The 25,389-nt window shown below is 31.8% G+C and overlaps 1 protein-coding gene across 3 annotated transcripts in view; it reads left to right on the forward strand.

Moving 5' to 3' along the window:
• LOC143049663 (mediator of RNA polymerase II transcription subunit 14-like) overlaps positions 1-25,389 on the forward strand; it is a 58,495-nt gene that overhangs the window by 30,255 nt on the left and 2,851 nt on the right. For 2 of the 3 annotated variants that reach the window (XM_076223303.1, XM_076223304.1), the window contains 18 exons: positions 221-267; positions 1,376-1,504; positions 2,445-2,521; positions 4,336-4,447; positions 5,209-5,257; positions 5,796-5,936; positions 6,349-6,440; positions 8,783-8,932; positions 10,361-10,435; positions 11,017-11,093; positions 12,578-12,695; positions 13,507-13,752; positions 15,501-15,657; positions 15,962-16,066; positions 16,920-17,122; positions 17,696-17,825; positions 23,576-23,637; positions 24,893-25,000. In XM_076223303.1, coding sequence (XP_076079418.1) covers positions 221-267; positions 1,376-1,504; positions 2,445-2,521; positions 4,336-4,447; positions 5,209-5,257; positions 5,796-5,936; positions 6,349-6,440; positions 8,783-8,932; positions 10,361-10,435; positions 11,017-11,093; positions 12,578-12,695; positions 13,507-13,752; positions 15,501-15,657; positions 15,962-16,066; positions 16,920-17,122; positions 17,696-17,825; positions 23,576-23,637; positions 24,893-25,000 — 2,078 coding nt within the window. Of the gene's footprint in view, positions 1-220; positions 268-1,375; positions 1,505-2,444; positions 2,522-4,335; positions 4,448-5,208; positions 5,258-5,795; positions 5,937-6,348; positions 6,441-8,782; positions 8,933-10,360; positions 10,436-11,016; positions 11,094-12,577; positions 12,696-13,506; positions 13,753-15,500; positions 15,658-15,961; positions 16,067-16,919; positions 17,123-17,584; positions 17,645-17,695; positions 17,826-23,575; positions 23,638-24,892; positions 25,001-25,389 lie in introns of those variants that run through there. The other variant, XM_076223305.1, reaches the window with a different exon arrangement.

Consider the following 25,389-nt stretch of genomic DNA (forward strand, 5'->3'; position numbering starts at 1 on the left):
GTATTAAAGGTCTCTAAATCTCTATTTTTCTTCTAACATGTTCAATTTTCATTCAAATGTCAGGGTTATATTTAAGCAAGTGCTTTACTACATTATTCATGAGAGTTAATTATTTGCTCTGTTTTTGGAGTTAATTAAGATTATGTAAAGAGGTTAGCTGTTGACATTCTATTCTATTAGGTTAAACTGTTATTTAGGTTTTTTTTTTTTTTTATTTCAGCTGAATCTGAAGAGAGTGATTACGAAATGCAACAAAAGAAAAGAAAGGTACATGTTTTTATCGCTATTTTACAAAATTTTCCTTTGATCTTGCAGACTGATAATTTTATCTCAGCGGAGTCAAATAATATGAAAAATGAAACTGACATTGTCGTCATAGGTAAAATAACGAAAAGATTATCATTGGTCATCTCAACTCGATTGCTTTTCTCACTTTCGCCGTACTGGCTCAAGGGAGATAATCAATCTTGATGAGATGACCATCGATAATCTATAAATATATTAAACGAGGAAGACTTTTGTCAAATTTTGACTCATTTCAGTTATTTTAGAACATGTTTATTATCAAACAAGGATGATTTTTGTCTTTCCTGTGACAAAAGGTAAAAGTTATCCAGTAGAACAAGCCAAAATAAAAAATTTGATAACACATTCTCTGTAGTCTGTGGTCTTTGAATTCTTTCTCTGAAAAAACTTCAGTCACTCAATTTAGAGACAGTAAGCTTATTGGGTACATACTACTCTAGAATTCTTTAAGAAATAATCAAGCACTCAATTTATACACCAGCAGCAAAAATTAGAATATTTTACGAGAAATAAATAAAAAATACCCAGATTACGTCTACACAAGCCAAAAAGAAAATTTAAACTGTTTAATGTACTTACTTACCTACCTAAAAGCAGCCTACCCAATCAATTTTAAGACATAAACTGTTGCTAATTAAGATGTTTTTCCTGCTCTAACTTTCAATTCTTGTCTAAATCATGTAACTTACATGTATGTTTATAGCAACAACAACAAATCCCTTCTTCCATACTCAACCCTATGATTCATGTGTAGGCAATATCAAACAATTACTGTTTTAAGAATTACCTAATCAGATATCATGTGACTTAACGCTATATCACATGGTTTAACACCGGCTATGTAATATGGAAGTCTACAAACGATTGTCATTTTTTATTAAGAAAATTGCTTGTTTATTCTAAAATATCTACAATTGTATTTCTATGTGTTTAGATAATACTGCATGCTCATTTCGTCATTCAATTGTTTATGTATTATACTTTGACCTCATGTTACACATTTATGTGTCTGAGCATTATCAATAAATCTTGAAATCTTGAATAAATCTTGTAATATTATCTGTTTCAGCTGCTATTGGGTGAATATGAGGGGCCTAAGAATAAAAAGATGAAAGGATCTGTGTATATGATACCTGAATTAACATATATTCTATCTAGCTGTGAGGAGAGACTGGCTTTTGTCAATTTAGGTTTAGAGGTAACTTTCTATTCATCAGTTTTGTGTTGTAAGAAAAACAATTGTTTCATATGATGATTATTTTAAAATTTAGATTTAGATTATCATACTTTATAGCAGAAAAGAGAGAATGTTATTCATATAGGACGTGTTTTGTGAAAATAATTTGAAAATCATTAAAAATTGTTGTTGTCCTCTATTTTGAACCTTACATTATAAAGTTAAAGAAAAACTAATTCAACACCACACTTTACATTAAGCAAGAAACATTCAATAAATTATTATAAACCACAAGAAGTTTTCATAATGACATGTTTTAAATGCACACAATTATCAATTCCTATACAATAATTTAGCTGTTTCATGCTAGTCTTGAGTAATGAAGTCGGTTTGAAACCCCTATGCAATTGCCAATGAGACTAACTATCTACCAAAGTTCAAATGGTTGGGTTGTATGTTGGGTGTAGGTCTCCTTACAGCCTTCCACTAGGAGCAAAACCTGTACAGTTTAATTAGTTATGGAAAACCTCAACATGACAAAATGAGAAACAATGAGAAAGGCAGCTAATTTATTATAATAAAGTGAAAGAAAACAAATATGACAAACATGAACAAACGACAATCATTGAGTATATTATTGTATTGTACTGTCAACAATGGACAATTATAACATCACATACATGATGCCACTTTTTTGTACTTCATGGGTTCTAATTTTGTATACTTTGTTCTGATGAAGCCGATCTAATCGTCGAAACATGTCGACAATAAAAGATGCAGTTTACTTAAGTGTTGTTGTCAATGTAGCGGTATTTGATTTTTTTTTGTCTGACAACCCTGCATACCATCTGGTATCCACTTAAGGGAGCTCTACCAGCACAAAACATTAGAGGCGTTGGTTCAGCAGCTCTTTATTTATTGTATTCTTTGTAAGAGTAATACATATTTATGTTTTTAACAGTTTCAGAAGAATGGTGTGGTCCACTCAGGAGTACAAGTGGACTGTGAAGGGACATGTTTTTGCTTATCAATAGCTAGGTTAGTAAACAAATTATTAATCCTTTTCTCCAAAGTGACGCCTGTTGACGCCATCCCCCTTTACTCCATAATGACGCCTTTTGACGCCTGTGTAGTACCTCAGTTGAAATACTTTGACTACAAAGTGTCTGCTTCAGACTTAATAAAATTTGTATCCAATATGAAAAGGATATTCATTAGAATATCTGACTTGAATTTATTTGATGAAATATTTGTTTTTCGCAATTTGTTTATACTTTAAAGCATAATTTTAGCATTTTTTTGAAAAATCCTATGCAAATCAAGTATGCAAAAAAAAATGTCAATGGAGGAAAGGGTTAAAAGCATATCATTGTATTATAATCAGGAAATGTGGTTTGATTGCCAATGAGACAACAATCCACTAAGTTCAAATGAAGACAATTATAATCAACCTGACAGCCTTCAACAATGATAAAACCCATTTAGAATCATATTCAAAACAGTGTGGTCCTGGCCATTGATTGACGACCTAAATTATCCCATTGACTGGGACAGATTAGGTGAACGTTTGTCGGTAACAATCACTGCTCACTATGTACTTGTTAAAGACACTGAATCTGTGGGGTCACCAAAGGTTCTGAACACCTAAATAAAAAAATTTGAAAAACGAATCCGGAATAATACGATGTGTTGATTTATATCAATAATATAAATCAAAACATAAAGGTTATTCCTGAATAATTTTTCGAATTATTTTATTATTAAAGGCGTTAAGAACCTTTGGTGACCCCACAGTTTAAATTCTATAATAAGCAAGAGGTGAGCAATGGTCGTTACAGACAAACGTTCACCTAATCTGTCCCAGTCAATGGGATAATTTAGGTCGTCAATCAATGGCCAGGACCACACTGTTTTGAATATGATTCTATATAGTTGGCTATAAAAGGCCTCGACATGAAAAATATGAAACAAATGAATTGAGAAAACAAATGGCTTAATTTATAACAAAACAATAGTTACTGGTACTTGTCCACATGATGTAGGGTCATTCTAATCAAGTTGCCATTGTATTTCAACATCCCTGCTAGTGACAATTTTGTGAATGATTTTAGAATATTAGTGATCAACACAAAAAAATAAGTTTGGTAAGGCCATATTTGGCCCCAATTATAAAGTTCAATGTTACAAGTTAAAAAAAGGTTTTAGGTGACTTAAAGACATGTGAGAAAGTTAAATAGAACCATTTTTGTCAAAGTTTTATTCTAAAGCATTGATTTTTACATCCAAAATTGGTCAAAATAAGAGATTTTTGCGAAAATTTGACAAAATTGGCTAGATTTCAATCAAATTTGGGACCAGGAAACATAGAGTGCTTGTGTTGTCAAACTAAATATTCAAGTAAGACATGTAAAATGTCTTACAAACATTATTTTAAAAGATCTTTGTTGTTGATGTATGCGCTCTATGTTTCCTGTCCAATATTCAATGGAAATTTACCCATTTCCATTGATTTTTTTGTGGAAAATCAAAATTAGTACTATTTGTGATGTCATGAATAAAATACAGAAACGTAAATTTTCGACCAAAAGGCATTTTTCCTATCTAGTCACTGCATTAGCTATGATTCTTTGTGATATTGGTCATTAAATCCTAATTTGAAATTTAACCTAAAAAACAGACTATTTAAGAACCTTACCGAAACCTGCTCCTTTCATAAAGATAAGCTAAATATTTGGGAGATAACCACTATAAAAGGTTGCTGTTAAAAAAATCATGTTAAATTTGAAAATATTCACAACCATATACGACATTTTTATCTAGCTTGATATAATATTTGAAAACCTTTATTACAGCATGCCAGATGTTCCTACTATAATGAAGGAGACAATGGAAGGCCTAAAGAAAGCTTTGTTGTCACTGAAAGTTAGAATTTTATGTAAACCAACAAGATCATGGATTGTTGAGGTTTGTTGGTTAAAATTTGGATGTGAAATAGTTATACTCCTTTGATGTTTTAGTTATTTACCTGTAAAGGCTGTATTTGTATGCCTCCTTTGATGTTTTAGTTATTTACCTGTAAAGGCTGTATTTGTATGCCTCCTTTGATGTTTTAGTTATTTACCTGTAAAGGCTGTATTTGTATGCCCCTTTCATAGGGGAGGGGACATTAAGGTTTACACGGTTAGTCCATTATATGAATCGGCTTTCATACTCTAACTTAAGTTTGCCTCAACCAAATGTTATGAAACTAATACACAATGCTAATAACCCCAATACTCAGATAAAGTTTGAATTTGGGTGTTGTCACTTCTCCTGTTCTGGAGTTACGCTCCTTTATATTGTTATATGCAAGCAGGGCATCACATTGACCCATATTACATTTATAAAATTTCTGTCTCATCTTCATCTTGTTGTCTCCCTTTTTTTTTTACTTAATTTGAACCTCAGTAAAAAAAATGTGCATGAATTTATCTAAGCAATTGTTGAAGGGTAATAGAAAAATTGGTATTAGCCATAGAGCCAATTATTTCCCTTCTTTCAGCCAATAAAAAAAATGCATTTAACATGAAGTGTGATAAAGTAAATTATCTCCCTTAATTAACCAATCAAAATCTGTCATTTTAACATGAAGTATAATAAAGTAAATTATCTCCCTCATATTAACCAATCAAAATCTGTCTTTTAACATGAAGTATACTGATATGTTTATATTTATCTTTTTATAGTGTTTGTTTGCCAGATCACCACTACAGTCATTAAGCAGGAAAGAATCTGGTAAATAAATCTTTTTATAATACATTTTTCTGGTAAAAAGAAATCTATCAATTAACACAGGTTTTTATAGTGTGCAACTTCAAATAATATTAAACAGGGAAGTTATAAAATAACTTAATTTTAAATTCATATTTTGATTTGAGCGTCCCTGATGAGTCTTAAACAGACAAAATGTGTGTCCGACGTAAAGATTTTTATCCTGGTATATATGAAGACTTTGCATTATTTACACAGCTATGTAACTACTTCTTTCAGTTTTCTGTACAGTGTAAACTAAACATGAGTATGTAGAAGGGCATATGGGAAAATATCTTTGAATTAGTATAGGGGAAGACAATTATTCGACAGCAGTACATTTATGAAGATTTTAATAATATTAAGGATGTTCTTTTACAAGAAAGTTCATATACACTAGCAAGTTTTACAGTAAAACTTAGTCATTCAAGTATATAAAACAAATTCGACTTTTTTTTAAATTGATATTTTAAAAAGACTTAAAAATTTTGCAGTTATTTCTAAATATTTTTTTATTTTACAGGTCCTATCCAAAGAGTGATTTACATGCATGAAATAAGAGCTGAGGATAGCAGTAAGAAGGTGGTACTGATGATATTAGAGGAATGGACGTCAATAGCTAATTTATATAGTCTGGTGAAGGATTTCTCTCTTGTATATAATGGTACGATAGTTATAACTGATTAGTGAAGAGGGGGAAAGAGTAAAAAAGGGTTGTGATAGTCATACAAATTTTGTTTGGAAAGGATGGTGGCACTATCTAATCTGTATAGTTTCAGGGGATATTTTCATTGAGAAGGGGGTAAGGGATTCTAAAACGGTGAAATTGATATTTCTTAAATAAAAAATGCATAAAAAGAGTGGGGTTAAAATAAACCAATTGAAATATATTGCATCAAATTTTTATATCATACTGTGTTTTGGTTTCTTTGTTTGTTATCTTTGGTGCTTGTATTAAAGATAAAATGAAATTGAATACCTTTTTTAGGTACTTTCATATAAAGATTTGAATAAAAATATCCATAAATTGTTTTTTTAATTCCGAAAACTACATACATATATCTGTTATTTTACAGACACAAGGACTAAGCTGCATCAGTGTGTAAATATAGAGTCCTATTCATATAGAAGATTGTCCATGTTGTATGGCCCGAATAAAACAAATGTGGTAAGTAGATAGTGTAGTGTCAAGTTATCTCCCCTAAGTTCTAGGTTATCTCCCCTGTTTTCTAGGTATATTTGCTATCCCATTATACCAAGTATCATTTACAAACTTTTGTTATACGACCGCAAAAATTGGAAATTTTTTGGTCGAATATTGGTATCAAGTTGGCATTATTCTTGGTTTTCGCACCATAACTTTAATATAAGTAAATAGAAGTTTATGAATTTTAAACACAAGGTTTATGACCATAAAAGGAAGGTTGGGTTTGATTTTGGGAGTTTTGGTCCCAACATTTTAGGAATTAGGGGCCAAAAAGGCCCAAATTAGCATTTTCTTGGTTTTCGCACTATGACTTTAGTTTAAGTAAATAGAAATTTATGAAATTTGGACACAAGATTTATGACCACAAAAGGAAGGTTGGGATTGATTTTGGGATTTTTGGTTCCAACAGTTTAGGAATAAGGGGCCAAAAAAGGGCCCAAATAAGCATTATTCTTGCTTTTCGCACAATAACTTAAGTATAAGTAAATAGAAATCAATGAAATTTAAACACAAGGTTTATGACCACAAAAGGAAGTTTGGAATTGATTTTGGGAGTTGAGGTCCCAACAGTTTAGGAATTAGGGGCCAAAAAGGGGCCCAAATAAGCATTATTCTTGGTTTTCGCACCATAACTTTAATATAAGTAAATAGAAGTTTATGAATTTTAAACACAAGGTTTATGACCATAAAAGGAAGGTTGGGTTTGATTTTGGGAGTTTTGGTCCCAACAGTTTAGGAATAAGGGGCCCAAAGGGTCCAAAATTAAACTTTTGATATGCCGAATCTAACTGTGCTTGTAGATTCTTAATTTTTGGTCCCGTTTTCCAATTGGTCTACATTAAGGTCCAAAGGGTCCAAAATTAAACTTAGTTTGATTTTAACAAAAATTGAATCCTTGGGGTTCTTTGATATGCTGAATCTAAATATGTACTTAGATTTTTGATTATTGGCCCAGTTTTCAAGTTGGTCCAAATCAGGTTCCAAAATTAAACTTCGTTTGATTTCATCAAAAATTGAATAATTGGGGTTCTTTGATATGCCAAATCTAACTGTGTATGTAGATTCTTAATTTTTGGTCCCGTTTTCAAATTGGTCTACATTAAAGTCCAAAGGGTCCAAAATTAAACTAAATTTGATTTCATCAAAAATTGAATTCTTGGTCTTTTTTGATATGCTGAATCTAAACATGTACTTAGATTTTTGATTATGGGCCCAGTTTTCAAGTTGGTTCAAATCAGTATCCAAAATTATTATATTAAGTATTGTGCAATGGCAAGAAATTTTCAATTGCACAGTATTCAGCAATAGCAAGAAATCTTCAATTGCACAGTATTGTGCAATAGCAAGAAATTTTCAATTGCACAGTAATGCGCAATAGCAAGAAATCTTCAATTGCACAGTATTGTGCAATAGCAAATATTTTCAATTGCACAGTATTTGCGCAATAGCAAGAAATATCTAATTGCACAATATTGTGCAATAGCAAGAAATTTTCAATTGGAGTTATCTTTCTTTGTCCAGAATAGTAGTTGAATCAACTTAAATCATTGTTTTATACAATATACAATGTATATTCACTTTTACTGCCAACTGATAAATTAAAACAATCTTTACCATTCAGTGATAACAAGCACTTTATTTTACATTTTAATATTTTATGATGTATTTAAATGAGTAGTTATTGTTGCAAACTCCATTAGAAATTTGAATTGAGATCAGTTTTGGAAAAAGGGAAAGGGGGATGTGAAAAAAAATAGGGGGGGGGGGGGGTTAAATTTTTCTCATTTCAGATTTCATAAATAAAAAGAAAATTTCTTCAAACATTTTTTTGAAAGGATTAATATTCAACAGCATAGTGAATTGCTCAAAGGCAAAAAAAATATTTTAAGTTCATTAGACCACATTCATTCTGTGTCAACTGTTTAATCACAATCCAAATTTAGAGCTAAATCCAGCTTGAATGTTGTGTCCATACTTGCCCCAACCGTTCAGGGTTCAACCTCGGCGGTCGTATAAAGCTGCACCCTGCGGAGCATCTGGTTAACATTTGTAAATACTATTAGCTACTAAATAGAATTTAATAACTCCACATATATAGTATTAGGTCATTGTCACACTGTAACTAATCTATCTTACATTCTATCTGTTTTTATAGATGGGAGAGCAATCAGTAAATTGTAATTTTAACTGAAGTTGGACATAAATTTCTGTCCTAAGATGCCTGATAAATGATTTTATAAAGAAAGTCACGAACCTACAAAAAAATCACAGGATATTTCTATAGTATATAATGTTTTTTTCAGGTAAACATTCAGTGGAGAAGTGATGCTAAGCAGTTTCAGCTTAGTCTGGGCAGTGTTGGTCAGTCACCGACTATAAATCCTCACTTTATCATGCTAACTCAAATACAACAGGAACTTAACTGTACACGATCTTTAGCTCAGTTGTCACAGGTAACTTATAGCTAGGCTGTGTTGGTCAGTCACCGACTATAAATCCTCACTTTATAATGCTAACTCAGATATAACAGGAACTTAACTGTACACGATCTTTAGCTCAGTTGTCACAGGTAACTTATAGCTAGGCTGTGTTGGTCAGTCACTGACTATAAATCCTCACTTTATCATGCTAACTCAGATATAACAGGAACTTAACTGTACACGATCTTTAGCTCAGTTGTCACAGGTAACTTATAGCTAGACTGTGTTGGTCAGTCACTGACTATAAATCCTCACTTTATCATGCTAACTCAGATACAACAGGAACTTAACTGTACACGCTCTTTAGCTCAGTTGTCACAGGTAACTTATAGCTAGGCTGTGTTGGTCAGTCACCAACTATAAATCCTCACTTTATCATGCTAACTCAGATATAACAGGAACTTAACTGTACACGATCTTTAGCTCAGTTGTCACAGGTAACTTATAGCTAGACTGTGTTGGTCAGTCACCGACTATAAATCCTCACTTTATCATGCTAACTCAGATATAACAGGAACTTAACTGTACACGATCTTTGGCTCAGTTGTCACAGGTAACTTATAGCTAGGCTGTGTTGGTCAGTCACTGACTATAAATCCTCACTTTATCATGCTAACTCAGATATAACAGGAACTTAACTGTACACGATCTTTAGCTCAGTTGTCACAGGTAACTTATAGCTAGGCTGTGTTGGTCAGTCACTGACTATAAATCCTCACTTTATCATGCTAACTCAGATATAACAGGAACTTAACTGTACACGATCTTTAGCTCAGTTGTCACAGGTAACTTATAGCTAGACTGTGTTGGTCAGTCACTGACTATAAATCCTCACTTTATCATGCTAACTCAGATACAACAGGAACTTAACTGTACACGATCTTTAGCTCAGTTGTCACAGGTAACTTATAGCTAGGCTGTGTTGGTCAGTCACTGACTATAAATCCTCACTTTATCATGCTAACTCAGATATAACAGGAACTTAACTGTACAAGATCTTTAGCTCAGTTGTCACAGGTAACTTACAGCTAGGCAGCATTGGTCAGTCACCATTTATAAATTAATGATAAATTGAAGAACTCGACATACAAGCCTATACATAATGTATTTTGTTACACACTTAAATTTGTAGTTCACCTTTACACATCAAAACCACAAAAATTTGTTGACAAAAGAAAAATGAATCTGCAGAATTCTAGGTTATTGGTTTTATAGATTTAAATATCAAATTATGTGATTTTGAGATTTACATTTTATTTTAGAACTAACCCATGTTGTTCATGATCTTTTCATATTTTATATTTCAATAGTTTGTTCTATTACTTAAATATAGACAACGTTCCGTTTCAAATTCCTGTATGATTACGTATAATAAATGCAATATCTTTCTTAAAATTTCAGGTTTTGCATGAGACATGTGGTCCAATGGCCTCTATAAACAAACTCCCTACAGCTATTGTACATGCAGGGGCATCTGTAAGTATTTACATTTAATTTAACTTAAAGTATGCTTTATATCAAACTATTCCTGAACAATTCGACAATTCTGATTCTGTTCCAACAGTATTGCAAACTAAATTTTTGTTCATTTCTACATAGAATATAAAGTCTCTATACAGTAGTTTTACATTTAATAATTTTCAAAACAATATTGCAAACAAACTTTGGGTTAATTTAACTTATACTATGCTTAATATCAAACTGTTTCTGAACAAATTGATAATGCTGATTTGAGCTGTTCCAAATTGATCATGTTTGGAGGAGTGAGATGCACTCAAAGTATTAAATTGTGAATGGTTGCATTTTTCTAACAATTTTGTAAATGTTATTTGTAGATGAGATGTTTATATTTTGTGTTGTTTGAGTTTAAAAATAGAGTGCCTTCCAATTTCCTAAGTTTTTAGTAGTTGTCATTAATCATATTAATGTCCAGCAAAACTTTCAATGTTATAACAATGCAAATTTCTGCATGTAATTTATTATCTCTAAACAATAGTTTTACGTGAACTGTAGTATAATGTCTCTATAGTTTTACATGTAATACTTGTATGTTACAGAATCTGAAGCAGTTATTCCAGAACTTCACCATCATGCCACAGTCAACAACACATGTTAGAATCTCATTCAGACAAGTGTATCCTTTATTTTGAAGTCAATAGACAACTTTTAAGTTTGTTATATTTCTATTAAAAAGTTGGATTTTAATGAACATCATGTGTGCATTTAGGGACATCATCACTTCCTTCTCATGTTGAGGGAGTGGTTGAAAAAATATAGTGCATGAATTATAAATCAAATTAAATTTCTATAAATGATAATCTGTACTACTGTCATTAGGTAATTCTGATTAGATACATAAGGAACAAACATTATATTAAGTTTATCCTGCATAATGATGATCACAAAGACACTTGTGAATTTTAATAGTCCTATAGATACATAAGGAACAAACATTATTTCTAGTTATCCTGCATAATGATGATCACAAAGACACTTGATGAACATTAATAGTCCTATAGATACATAAGGAACAAACATTATTTCTAGTTTATCCTGCATTATGTTGATCACGAAGACACTTGATGAACATTAATAGTCCTATAGATACATAAGGAACAAACATTATTTCTAGTTTATCCTGCATTATGTTGATCACGAAGACACTTGATGAACATTAATAGTCCTATAGATACATAAGGAACAAACATTATTTCTAGTTATCCTGCATAATGATGATCACAAAGACACTTGATGAACATTAATAGTCCTATAGATACATAAGGAACAAACATTATTTCTAGTTATCCTGCATAATGATGATCACAAAGACACTTGATGAACATTAATAGTCCTATAGATACATAAGGAACAAACGTTATTTTAAGTTTATCCTGCATTATGTTGATCACGAAGACACTTGGTGAACATTAATAGTCCTATAGATACATAAGGAACAAACATTATATTAAGTTTATCCTGCATTATGTTGATCACGAAGACACTTGATGAACATTAATAGTCCTATAGATACATAAGGAACAAACATTATTTCTAGTTTATCCTGCATTATGTTGATCACGAAGACACTTGATGAACATTAATAGTCCTATAGATACATAAGGAACAAACATTATATTAAGTTTATCCTGCATTATGTTGATCACGAAGACACTTAGTGAATTTTAATAGTTTAATAACTTTTGAAATCAGAAATTATTGCAGGGTTTTTATGTGAATAATGGGCCTGGGTGATACATATATCAGTATGCATATTTTCCTTTAATTCTCGATGATTAATCTCTCATTTTTGTCCATTTTTTAAAAATCGCAATTATAAATGCATGCAATAATTTCTGAATTTACAGTACTCAAATGTTGATGTGGCTACAAGCCAGTTGTATATTTATATCTATGATTAAATATGATATTCATTGGATAAAAAAATCAGCAAAATAAAAACCCAGAAATGTTTTGAACTGTATGTAGTAAATAATATTTAGCACTGGCTATGATTAAAAGTAACAATAAAGAAAAGATACTTTTTCATGAAAAAAGCATGTGAGCATGGTAATAATTTATTACACGCATTGTGTTGTTGTTTATCCTTGACCTAGTCAGTATATGTATAGATGTACATTTCCGTAGTAACGGAATAGTTGCCCTTAGAGATGGTGCTTTCAGCTTATTTGATAATAGTAAAGTTGTGGATGGATTCAATCCAGCTCCTATGTTTAAGGTTAGTTAGATATATTTATTGTAAAGTACAAATATTAAGGTAATAATAAGTCAAAGTTCAAACATGCAACAAGAAGTTTTGATGACAACTACAGTTTTATAATGATAAATGAAATAATAGAAAATTTGAAAGAATTTAGTTTAGTCAGTGTTTTGGTTGCAAGACAGCTTTATTACCTTCTATTATTGTCTAGCTTTATTACCTTCTATTATTGTCTAGCTTGCTTCAAAAGACAGCTTTATTACCTTCTATTATTGTCTAGCTTTATTACCTTCTATTATTGTCTAGCTTGCATCAAAAGACAGCTTTATTACCTTCTATTATTGTCTAGCTTGCTTCAAAAGTTGTGGAAAGCAAGACATACATATAGGTATGTCTTCAGTGATAGCCGTTGAGAGGATAGGTGGAGGTTGCATCAGCAATTACTAAGTTCTCTGCTTAAGTTAGTTTCATAAGAACTACTTTTGATAGATCAATATTTTGTATGAAGTTGCATTACCAGTATATGTCAGTTTGACGACTATTTTGATGTCTTGCCCTTTAGGCAATGGGCGAGTGAATATGAATTAATTAGCAATTTTGAATGTTAAGTTATCTGCTAAGTTACTTTGGTAGGAACTACATGTAATAGATCAATGATGTTTTGTATTAAGTGGTATTCCTATCAGTAGATATCAGTTTGAAGGACTAGTCATGGTCCAGCACTTTTGAATTAATTAGTAATGTTGCTATCCATCAGATTGTCTTTTTCAAAATTTCTGCCAACATGCAAGACATATCTCTGAGTCAACAATTTCATTTTTATTTTCAGGCTTTTCTGACCATGCATGTAGATGACTCTATCACAGGATTACATATGCGTCGGATATCTACAGCAGAGGATGACAATCCTCCGTCACCTATTGGTATGGATGCTGTCGACGTCTTCAGTATGTCTCAGCAACCTTCTATTGGATCACCAGCCTCAAGGAGAGGAGACGGTGGATTGAGGTTCCCAAGTCCAATGACTCCACCCTCTAATCCACATACCCCAGCTTCTCCAGCCAGAATGCCAGGGGTAAGTATTAGTGAAACTACATGCTTGATGTTATATGATGTAAGGGGTACCAGTTTTTGTCCAGAAAAGAGGCCAGGAAAGGATTTATACACGGGAAATTTTTTAAGTTTTAGGTTTACTCACCAAAAAAAAATTCTGATAATGCTTTTCGTAATAAGATGCATTCCCTAACTTATGATTTATGTATTATAAACTATTCAAATAACGAATTCAATTTGTTCCTGGAGGCAGCAATAACTTTATTTTCTTCCTGTAATGTTTACTTTGGTAGATTTGATACTCTAAAGTTTTCTGTAGCATAAGATTACTGTAAATTCAGGGATCTCCATGGACTGTTTAACGATGTCGCTCCGCCATTTTTCAAATGTCTTGCGCCATCGTCAAATGACTCGTGCCATCGTTCAATTGTCTTCCGCCATCGTTCAAAACTGTGATTGTTTTTATAGCCTGACGCCAATTTTTTTAGCAATTTTAATTAAATGCATGTAATTGCATAACCCTCAGGCTTTTTTTTTTTAGTATAATCCAATACAGTTCAAACGTCTGAGGGATATCCGGATTAAAATCGCTAATCACTTGTACCTGAGCTTGTTCAGGTAGATCAACAAACCAGACAGGAGAATATTATCTGAAGATAGACGATTCATTTGTCGAATTATTTAATTAAGTTTCCGCAAATGCTTATGATAATTCAGATTAAATAAATGAATTAATAATCCAGTTACAAAGTTTAACAAGTCCACCACATGCTTTTATTTTGACTTGCGCAATCAGCATCCCCCTTTTTAAGAAGTACAAAATAATATGTAAAACAGTAATTATTATTTCATCGCAAATAACTCGAGTACTGCTGTATTGTAACTATAATATAGAATTACTTTAAAAGTTAAAAAGTAAAAACTTTTAATATCTCCTGTAAAGAAATATCGTATCGTAATTCCGAATTCATTTCGTAGTTTACAATCAAATTGATACATCCGCGTTTCCGGTTTATATTCAGACTCGAAAGATGCATGTTGCATAGCATCGATTTGCTAGATAAAGTCATAAAAAACCTTTTCATTTGACAATGTTTGCTTTACAAATCTTTTTAACCTTTTACATAACCCGTACGACTCGTTTTGTCGTTGCTGTAAACCAGCCATACCGGTTATGGGTTCATGACTTCTGAATTTGACATTGTCCGTGAAAAATAAGCTCCACATGACTTTTAACCCCCATAACAATTACCAAAAATAGCAAGAAAACTACATGGGGACCTTCGTGATAGCTATTGTTCATTCTCGACTAAGGGAAAGGGAAGGGGCACGAGGGCTTGGCCTTTGAAGGGTTACAAACTGCAATTATTGAAAATATATATACTTCTATATAGAATTTATAATGAAAATTTAAATAAGCAATGAATTAGCATGTTTACCTATCCTTATGTGGAGGGATGAAATACTTTTGATCACGCTACACTGTACGGCGTAGATATGGTTTATGATGGTGAAAGTTCCTCCGTTCAATTTTCAAACATGGAGATCCCTGAAATTCAGAAATTATTGCGTTGTTTTTATTATTGTGAAAAAATGTGACAGGGTTATAATTGCAATAATTTTAACTCGCATTTAGAAATTTAAAACAGGATTTTTCTCAAGATCGCAAACATTCAAATCACAATTTACTCCAAAATGACAAAAAGGCAATAATAAATGCATGCAAAAATTTCTGAATTTACAGTAATGAGTTGTATGTCTGTTTTTCAGATTGCTCCATCACCATCAACAAATTTGATAGGAACACCATCTCCAGCGACGCTCCTTACTGGTGGATCTCCAGCCCCTCCTCAACAGTTACAGATTAACTCACCGGGATCATTTGTCCCTATGCCATCACCTGTTTCATCATTTGTCACACCACAAGGTGAGTAGAGTTATATCCCTTACCCATTGTTAGCTCCCCTTGCTTTGTGAGATATTGGGTATCTTTTTACATTTGTCTTTGTCGTCTTTCAATAGCCTTTCATTTTCTGTACTGTCACAAATCAGTTTCGAGAAATGATCCTTATATATAGTTTGGTCTCAGCCACCTGATATGGCACCACAGCTTCCAATAGAACAAGAGAGAGAAAAAGTTCTATTATCAGAAAACCATAAATTGCTCTGAATTCTGTTTATCAAAGACTCCCTATCGAAATAATAATAAAAAGTCTGTGTTTTTATTGCAGGTCCATCCCCAGCATCCCGTCATGGAGCAGCAACATCACCAGGTCATCCTGCCTTACACTCACCACAAACGATGATAAAGGATGGAGATCTGTCTAAAGCTTCAGGTTAGCCTAATTTATATAGATTTTTTGCAGTTATGATTAAAAATAAAATGAGATGAGGGTTTTAAAACATCAATGAAACAGCAAACAAGCAGCAAAAACTAAAAGACATCTAGATGTCAAAAAAGATCTTTTGGAATAATGTGTTTTACATGTCTAACTTGAATATTTAGTTTGTCAACACCAGCATTTTATGTTTCCTGGTCTTAAATTTGGTTAAAAACGGGCCAATTTTGAAAAAATCTCAATTGATTGTTATTGAATATTCCACATCAAACAGAATATTGGTATATATTTGTAAAATTCAAATTTTACAAGTGTTTGGGATAAAAGTTAGAAAGAAAACAACCAATCTGTACAAGATTAATTGAAGAATACATATGCAGTTGTCTTTTTTCATTTAAACTAGGTTTCACTTCATCAAACTATTTAACTAAAGTCATCGATTAGTAATGAATTATTACAGCTTACTTTTTGCTGTATTTGATAAAATTATATTAACATGTACTGTGGATACATTATCATTCGTTGCATTTCATGGGTATAGTTGAACCACAAAATTAAATGTACCACGAATCACACATTTTCTATAGACTTGTATGCCGACTTCGGCAAAACCATGAAATCAAATATCCACGAACATGTAAGTTTTCCTTAATCCACAAACATTGGTACCAACATAAATAAATAAATCCACAATATAAAAAATGAATGATTACAGATGACTCTTTGATTACTTGGAGATATGTAAGCAATTACACTGATGAGGGATTAGATTTAGAAATTAAGATTACCCCATCCCAAACAGTTATTTTTATGTCATACCTCTTATTAATATTCTACTTTAATATTACAGTACAGCTGAGTCATTCTAGAATGTTACCCCAGAAGGCATGGGCAGCCTCAATACCAACACTCCTGTCTAATGAAGCGTTTGATATCCTCCTCACCCCTTGTATGGTGACTGGAGCTGTGTGTGCTGTGTCACCACTGGAGAGATTCCTGGGGTGTGCCTTCCTTAGGAAACATTTACCCAGGATCATACAAGCTGAAGAAGAGGTATTTATTATTAAGAAGACAAATTGCTTCTGCTTTAATTTTCGAGTATAACTATATTTTACTTACATAATTATATTGGAATTCATTTTTCCAGTAGTATTTTGTATGGTTACTTCTTAGCGGAGGGGCATTAAGTTTAACCCATGTGTATCCGTAAGTCAGTACCTACCGAAATTGATTTCTGTTCTCTAACTTTAGTTTGCCTGTACCTAATGTAACAAAACTTATACACAATACTTTTGTTTTCTATAAATACTAGTTCTAGGCAATATTGTATCAAATCTAGATCCACAAGTATTTACTTTTGTTTTGATATGATATATCCTTGTCATATTTTACATACTTGTAGTATTAAACCAATTTTCAAGACGTTTTGGCCATTGGCTTTCTTCAGTTTCTTTATTTTTTTCTCTCAACTACATGGTAGACATTTTTACTTTTACATTCATTCATATATTCTAGCTAGTAACAGTTCCAGTTCAATATACCAAGCCACATGTGATATGATTTCAGATCTAGATCCACAAATACTTTTATTTTTTAAGACTGGTTCATGTTTATTATATATTCTAGCTAGTAACAGTTCCAGTCCAAGGTACCCAGCCACATGTAATCCAGTTTAAGACAGAGATCCTACAGTTTAGAGTTAGCTATAATATGAATAGTTTCCAGAGTATACACTTAAATGTTCAATCCACTCCAGGTAATTTGAAAACCTAAAATTATGATTATTATTTGTACTAGTAGTTTACATCTTCCATGTATGAGTTTCCTTTAATTAGGAACACCTTAAATTAAAGATCCTCAAAAAGTATTTCATGAATTATTTCCTTTTACTACTGTTATCCTAATGCTAGAAAGTTAAAGGTTTGGTTGGCTTGCTTGTTCTGTTTGTATTAAAGAATATAAAAAGGCAGGGTTAAACTTGTAAACATTATATTAAATTTTATTTGACATTATCAAATTTACCTATATACAGGTTTAACTCTGCCTACTTATATTGTTTGCAGATGTCAATCTTGATAACAATGCTTGAGCAAACATTTATACAAACAAAGCAAGTCAACTAAAACTTGAACTTGCTAGCATTATTATAACAGCTTTAAATCAGGAAATAAGGTTAAAAAAAATATAAATAACTTATATTATGTCATTGATATGATAGGAAATAAAATTGCCAAGAATTGTGAGTGAATACATTTGTAGTAAATACATTTGTAGTAAATACTTAATTTAAAAAGTGGTATAGGTTTTTGCATGAATATCTCAAATCATCCTGAAAGAAAAATATACATGTTGCTAGTGTGGGGCTTCTTTACTGATAACAAATCACACAAGACCTTTAAGAAAAATTAGCAAACTAACAAATGCATTTTATAGTTGGAATAATAGCGATTTTTGCAGGAATAATGATTAAGCAAATTGGTACATTATTAATCTACATATTTTCAAAGATTTTGTCAAACTGTTAGTTACAGTAGAGGAATGCATACAAGGCATTTATGAAATGAAACTAAATAAATCACCAGGGCATGATGGTCTAACGGTTGAATTTTATAGATAATTTTGGGATAAACTTAAATTTTTAGTTGTGGATGTTCTAAATACCGGCTACGATAAACAAAGTTTATCATACAACGTACCAGTATATTAACTTTGATATTTAAAAAAGGAGATCCTTTACTTTTGGAAAACTACCGTCCAATTTCACTTCTAAATATAGATTTTAAACTTTTGTCATATGTTCTAGCTCAAAAATTAAAAAGGGTACTTCCAAAAATTATTACAGCTTTTACATTAATGCTAGCAAGACAAATCTTTGTTTGGCTTGCTTGCTTTGTTTGTATCAATGTTTGCTCAAGCATGGCAATTAAGATAGGCGGGGCTTCAGCTTGTATACATCATACTTAAATTTTATTGGACGTTATGTTTGAGGTTATTAAGGACACTAAATTTTAAAACATCACATGACACATATTCTCACATGTTTACTTACCTGTAAATATACAATACAGACAGGATTCTACTTAGTCGAAATTATCTCCCCATTACGCCAGTTCATTTTCACAATCGTAGAAATGGAAGACAATTTTTTTTTCAAAGATCCAACTTAAAGACTGTCGTCAAGCACTTTTAGTAAAAAAGCTATTCGAACACACCTACTCTGATTTTGTGATCCATTGGATAGGTATTTCACTTGACCCCTATATTTCATCTTTTAGTACTGTGATTTTTTTATGTTATAAAGCCAACCTGTAGCTTTGCTATATAAAAATGAAAGAATCTGAAGCGAGATGATGTATCAAATACTCTTGCTTTGTACGCTTTCAAGACAAAATATTCATCTCAAACACACCCTAACATAAAAAGGTGCACTCGATTTTCTCTTTTCGATACAATTGTTTCCTATTTTTTGGAATATTTCTTGAGTTACATAATGGAAGGACAGACATGGAAATAACTGACTGAACTAATAGATGATATGTTATAAAAAAAAAAACAATATTAGGTCAATGTTTAAGGCCAGTTTCTCAGCCTCATACAAGAACAAAGTTTATATTTTTCTTTCATTGACAAATATTGTATTTTTACAGGTGAGGAAACATGTGAGAATATTTGTCATGTGATGTTTTAAAATTAAGTGTCCTTAACCTCAAACATAACGTCCAATAAAATTTAAGTATGATGTATACAAGCTGAAGCCCCGCCTATCTTAATTGCCATGCTTGAGCAAACATTGATGCAAACAAAGCAAGCAAGCCAAACGAAGATTTGTCTTGCTAGCATTAATGTAAAAACTGTAATGAAGATCAAACCAGTTATGTTAGAATTTTAAAATGTTAGATTTATTGGGTTTAATTTGAGACAAATTCAAGATGTAATAGACTACGCAGACACATACAATATTGAGGGGCATTAGTTTTTGTAGATTTTACAAAAGCATTTGATTCATTGGAATGGGATTTTATGTTTGGGACATTGAAACAATATGGTTTAAACGATTCATTTATTAACTGGGTTAAAGCAATGTACACAGATATACAAACATGTGTTATGAACAATAGGTGGGTATCAGAAACTTTCAAAAATTCATGTGGAATAAGACAAGACGGTCCTTTATCAGCTCTTTTTTAGCTCACCTGGCCCAAAGGGCCAAGTGAGCTTTTCCCATCACTTGGCGTCCGTCATCCGTCGTCTGTCGTCCGTCGTCGTCCGGCGTCGTAAATCTTAGTAATCTTTTACAAAAATCTTCTCCTCTGAAACTACTGGGCCAAATCAATCCAAAATTGGCCACAACCATCTTTTGGGTATGTAGTTTGAAAAATGTGTCCAGTGACCCAGCCATCCAATCAAGATGGCCGCCATGGCTAAAAATAGAACCTTGGGTAAAATGCAGTTTTTGGCTTATAACTCAAAAACCAAAGCATTTAGAGTAAATCTGACATGAGGTAAATTTGTTTATCAGGTCAAGATCTACCTGCCCTGAAATTTTCAGATGAATTGGACAACCCGGTTTTGGGTTGCTGCCCCAGAATAAGTAATTTTAATGAAATTTTGCTGTTTTTGGTTATTATCTTGAATATTATTATAGATAGAGATAAACTGTAAACAGCAATAATGTTCAGCAAAAAAAGATTTACAAATAAGTCAACATGACCGAAATGGTCAGTTGACCCCTTTAGGAGTTATTGCTCTTAATAGTCAATTTTTAACCATTTTTCGTAAATCTTAGTAATCTTTTACATCTTCTCCTCTGAAACTACTTGGCCAAATTACACCAAACTTGGCCAAAATCATCATTGGGGTATCTTGTTTAAAAAATGTGTCCGGTGACCCGGCCAACCATTCAAGATGGCCGCCATGGCTAAAAATAGAACATAGGGGTAAAATGCAGTTTTGGGCTTATAACTCAAAAACCAAAGCATTTAGAGCAAATCTGACAAGGGGTAAAATTGTGTAACAGGTCAAGATCTATCTGCCCTGAAATTTTCAGATAAATCGGATAACCTGTTGTTGGGTTGCTGCCCCTGAATTAGTAATTTTAAGGAAATTTTGCTGTTTTTGGTTATTATCTTGAATATTGTTATAGATAGAGATAACTTGTAAACAGCAATAATGTTCAGCTAAGTAAGATCTAGAAATAAGTCAACATGACCAAAATCGTCAGTCGACCCCTTAAGGAGTTGTTGCCCATTTTATTCAATTTTTAACAATTTTCACTAATTTGGTAAATTTTTGTAAATTTTTACAAAATATTTTTCACTGTATCTAAAGGCCCAAGTTTATTATAGATAGAGAAAATTCTAAGTACCAAGAATGTTCAGTAAAGTAAGATCTACAAACACATCACTATCAGCAAAACACAATTTTGTCATGAATCCATCTGTGTCCTTTGTTTAATATGCACATAGACAAAGGTGAGCGACACAGGCTCTTTAGAGCCTCTAGTTTTGTTTTGGCTGTTGAAATTATGGCCCAGAGATTAAGGAAGAATAAAAATGTAAAAGGAATTAATATAAAATTAGATGGGAAAAGTCATAGTATCAAGATTTCACAATTAGCAGATGACACAACACTTTTTTGCGAGGATAAAAACGATGTGGTAGCTGCAATGAACGAAATAGAAATTTTTGGTTCCTTTTCAGTTTTACTATTAAATAGAATTAAAACAGAGGGATTGTGGATTGGGAAATTGAAATCTTGTAAAGATAAAATTGTCGGGATTAAGTGGGGAGATAAACCTATTAAAGCTTTAGGAGTGTTTTTCGGACATGACAAAGAAGAATGCAAAAATTTAAACTGGAATGGTAAAATAGAAAAGATGAATAAATTATTTATGATATGGAAAAAACGAAATCTTTCAATTTTAGAAAAAAATCCTAATTATAAAGATTTTAATATTGCCTTTGTTTACTTCCTTGGGAAGCATCTGTCTAAACTCAGAAAATTATCTAAAAAAAATAGAAAACAGTAGCTATAAATATATTTGGGATGGGAAACCAGACAAGGTTAAAAGAAACATGATGATTGGTCCGTTTGAGAAGGGGGGTCTAAAAATGGTAGACTTTAAAAGTTATTTTGTGGCTTTAAAAGCATCATGGGTAAATAGATTGGTAAATGGTAAACTTGAGACTTGGAAGCTTATACCATTTAAATACTTAAATGTTTTAAACAATATATTGTCAATATTTAATATGAATTTTAGTGATATTAAATCTTTAAGATATCTTAAAGATATTCCTGCGTTTTATAAAGAAGTACCGGTAATAAAGTCTTGGAATTTGACTGGCGGGGGGCAAACAAAACAACCAGACACATTTGTCGATATTAGAAAGCAAGTAATATGGGGAAATAAATCTATAAAATTTGGTAAAAAAGCAATTATATTTGAGAGCTGGATTAGGAGTGATCTAATTTACATAAATGATAACTATGATGATAAAATGTGATTATCGGAAATCTACGTTCTAAACAAATTAAAGTTCAAAATAAGCTGGATCGCCGAATTTCAAAAATTAAAAAAATCTATACCAGCAGAATGGATTCAAGTTGTTTAAAAAGAGAATTCTGTTAAAACTACAGTTAATATTCAAAGAAATAAAATCATATGGAAACATAATTTAATCGAGACTACATTATTAACAAATAAAATGTTTTAACTCTTTGATAAAACTAGAGTCGTCAATAGGGATAAACAGATGGCTTAGAATCCTACCAATACAAGAAACTTTTAATATGAATTCATTGTACAAATTTATTTTTGAATATATGACTGAAAATAAATTAAAAATATTTAAATGGAAATTATTACATTATATTGTTCCAACTAAAAAACTGTTATTGCAGTGGAAAGTAACTAAGACAGATAAGCGTAATTTTTGTAAGCAAGAAGAAGATTATGCTCACTATTTTCTGAAGTGTAGATATTTGAATAAATTTTGGCAAAAAATCTATGAACTCTTTAAAAGAAGTAAAATAGATTTTGATATCAAATTGCAACATCTGGTATTTGGATATAAAAATCACAGATAGTAAATATTATTTTTTGAATTATATACTAACAGTATTAAGTTTTTCTATTTATAAGTCATACTATGTATCCGAGCAGAGAACAAAAACTGTTGATGTCTTTAGTATTTTTTGAAAATGAATTTAATAAAAGAATAGATGCATATAAATCAAGATGTCCAATGTTATTGTCAATTAGAAAGAATTTTTAGCATTGATAAATCTCTGCATAAGACAATTATACATCCTTTATATTATTTTTTATAAGTTAATAAGTTGGATCAGCTGTTTATTTCCCTGGATAATCAGTGGAGTGTAATAGGGTAAATCAAGAGAAGCTTGGACTCTTGGTGAAATTTGTAACAAGCAAGATTAGATGAATAAATATTATTATGTTGTTAAAAAAAAAAGATTTTGTCAAACTGGACATATTTATTATTTTAGATTTAAGAGAACATTGGCCTGCTGAGGTGTTAGAGGTTGTACAACAATTCTTTGAACTAAAGGTATGTTATAGTTATGACAAAAATAAAGAAGTTTATCAACGGCATTGAAAACACTTTGTGTATCTGTCCCTTATTTTTTAAGCTGATGTTTTTATTACCGAGCCTGGCGAGACAGGGATAGTGATCCTGTGCTGTTAACGGACTTATTTGACTATACACTCTTAGTGAATTGACAATTATTTTAGGAGTTATTTTATTTTTCTATTGTTACAAAAAACACCTTTTGAATGCAACACCTCTAAAACTACTTTTTTTAAGCTGTCATACTTGGATCCTTTATTATCATGTGTACTTGAGTAACGTGACCATTATACTGTGATTTAATATAAAAATTTTGAGGTATTTTTGCAGTCAGTCAGCTCGTTTGTCCATCTGTCTTTCCATCAGTCCATTTTCATTTGATAAGCAAGCTTGAGCAGGGGCATTAATTTGTGTCCTCAGACAAATTTTTCTTTTATTTGCTTTAAAGCTTTGATACTTTGTATAATTATTTGTCATCAAGTTTAAGTTGGCCCTTTTATACATTTTGATTTTTGATCAAATTTTGTTATGCTCCACCTAGGGCCATTATGTTTTTTGGTCTTTGCATCCATTCATTTGTCAGATTGGCAATTGGTTTGTCCTGCTTTGTGTTAAAGATCTTGGTGAAGGTAATTTTTGATGAATTTGAAACTTACATTGACTTAGTACATGATCCCTATTATATGATTTCTCTACTTTTACTGCCAAATTAGAGTTTTTACCCCAGTTTCATGGTCCACATAGGAAATGATAGTGTGAGTGGGTCATCCGTGTAGTATGGACACATTCTTGTTGCAGGAGTTATACGATTGCATAAAAATAACACCTTTTGCAGGATGAACACTGATTTCACCGCAATAGCTTTTATGATACAAAATTTATATTTCAAGGCTTGCTGTGCACTTTAGGTTTTTGAAATTTAGCTGTTGATGGAGAAGAAATGAGGAATTGCACAAGTACAGTCTTAACGCTGATTGGCAGCCCAGTCTTGTAAAATTGTTATCGGGCCTGTAAAAATCATATCTACAGGCCAACAGAATCTAACTAAAATTTTTCAAAAACTAAGTCTGTAGATTTAACAGTTCATCGTGAAGACTGGCACAAGTACATTGGGTGTTTTTTTATCACCAGGAGTAGAAGCTAAGTTACATTGAGCTATCATGCCTTATTTTATTTCAATTTAAGCCAAGCCAAGTTATATTGATCTATCATGCCTTATTTTATTTCATTTTAGATTGCCTGCCCTCCTTTTAAATTGAACACAGTCAGGGCTTTCTGCAGGTTGATTGGAACACCTATCAGAGTTCTCAAAGATTGCATTGAAATTATGAGAATGGAACTGGTGAGTCAAGTGTTCATCTAATGTGCTTTTCAATGTCGATTCATTAATATTTGTTGAATAATATTTTTGTGGTTACAAAGGAACCACAAATTTTAATATTCCATGAATTACAAATTTTAAAAGGACTGATGCAGATATTGCCAAAACCATGAAATAAATTATCCACAAATATACAAGTTTTTCTCAAACCACCAAATGTGGTACCCACACAAATAAATGCATCCACAGTATCTGATAAATGTCTAGGACAGAGAAACCTAACAACACAAAACAAGCAGTAACATCTTTTGTGGTTAACAATATCTCTCATTATGATCTTCATTTACACAAAACAGATATTGTTAATGTTAGTATCAAATATAAAGAAAAAGTGTGTAAACTAATTTATT

This window comes from Mytilus galloprovincialis, chromosome 10 (genome assembly GCF_965363235.1).
Source record: "Mytilus galloprovincialis chromosome 10, xbMytGall1.hap1.1, whole genome shotgun sequence".
NCBI lineage: Eukaryota > Metazoa > Mollusca > Bivalvia > Mytilida > Mytilidae > Mytilus > Mytilus galloprovincialis.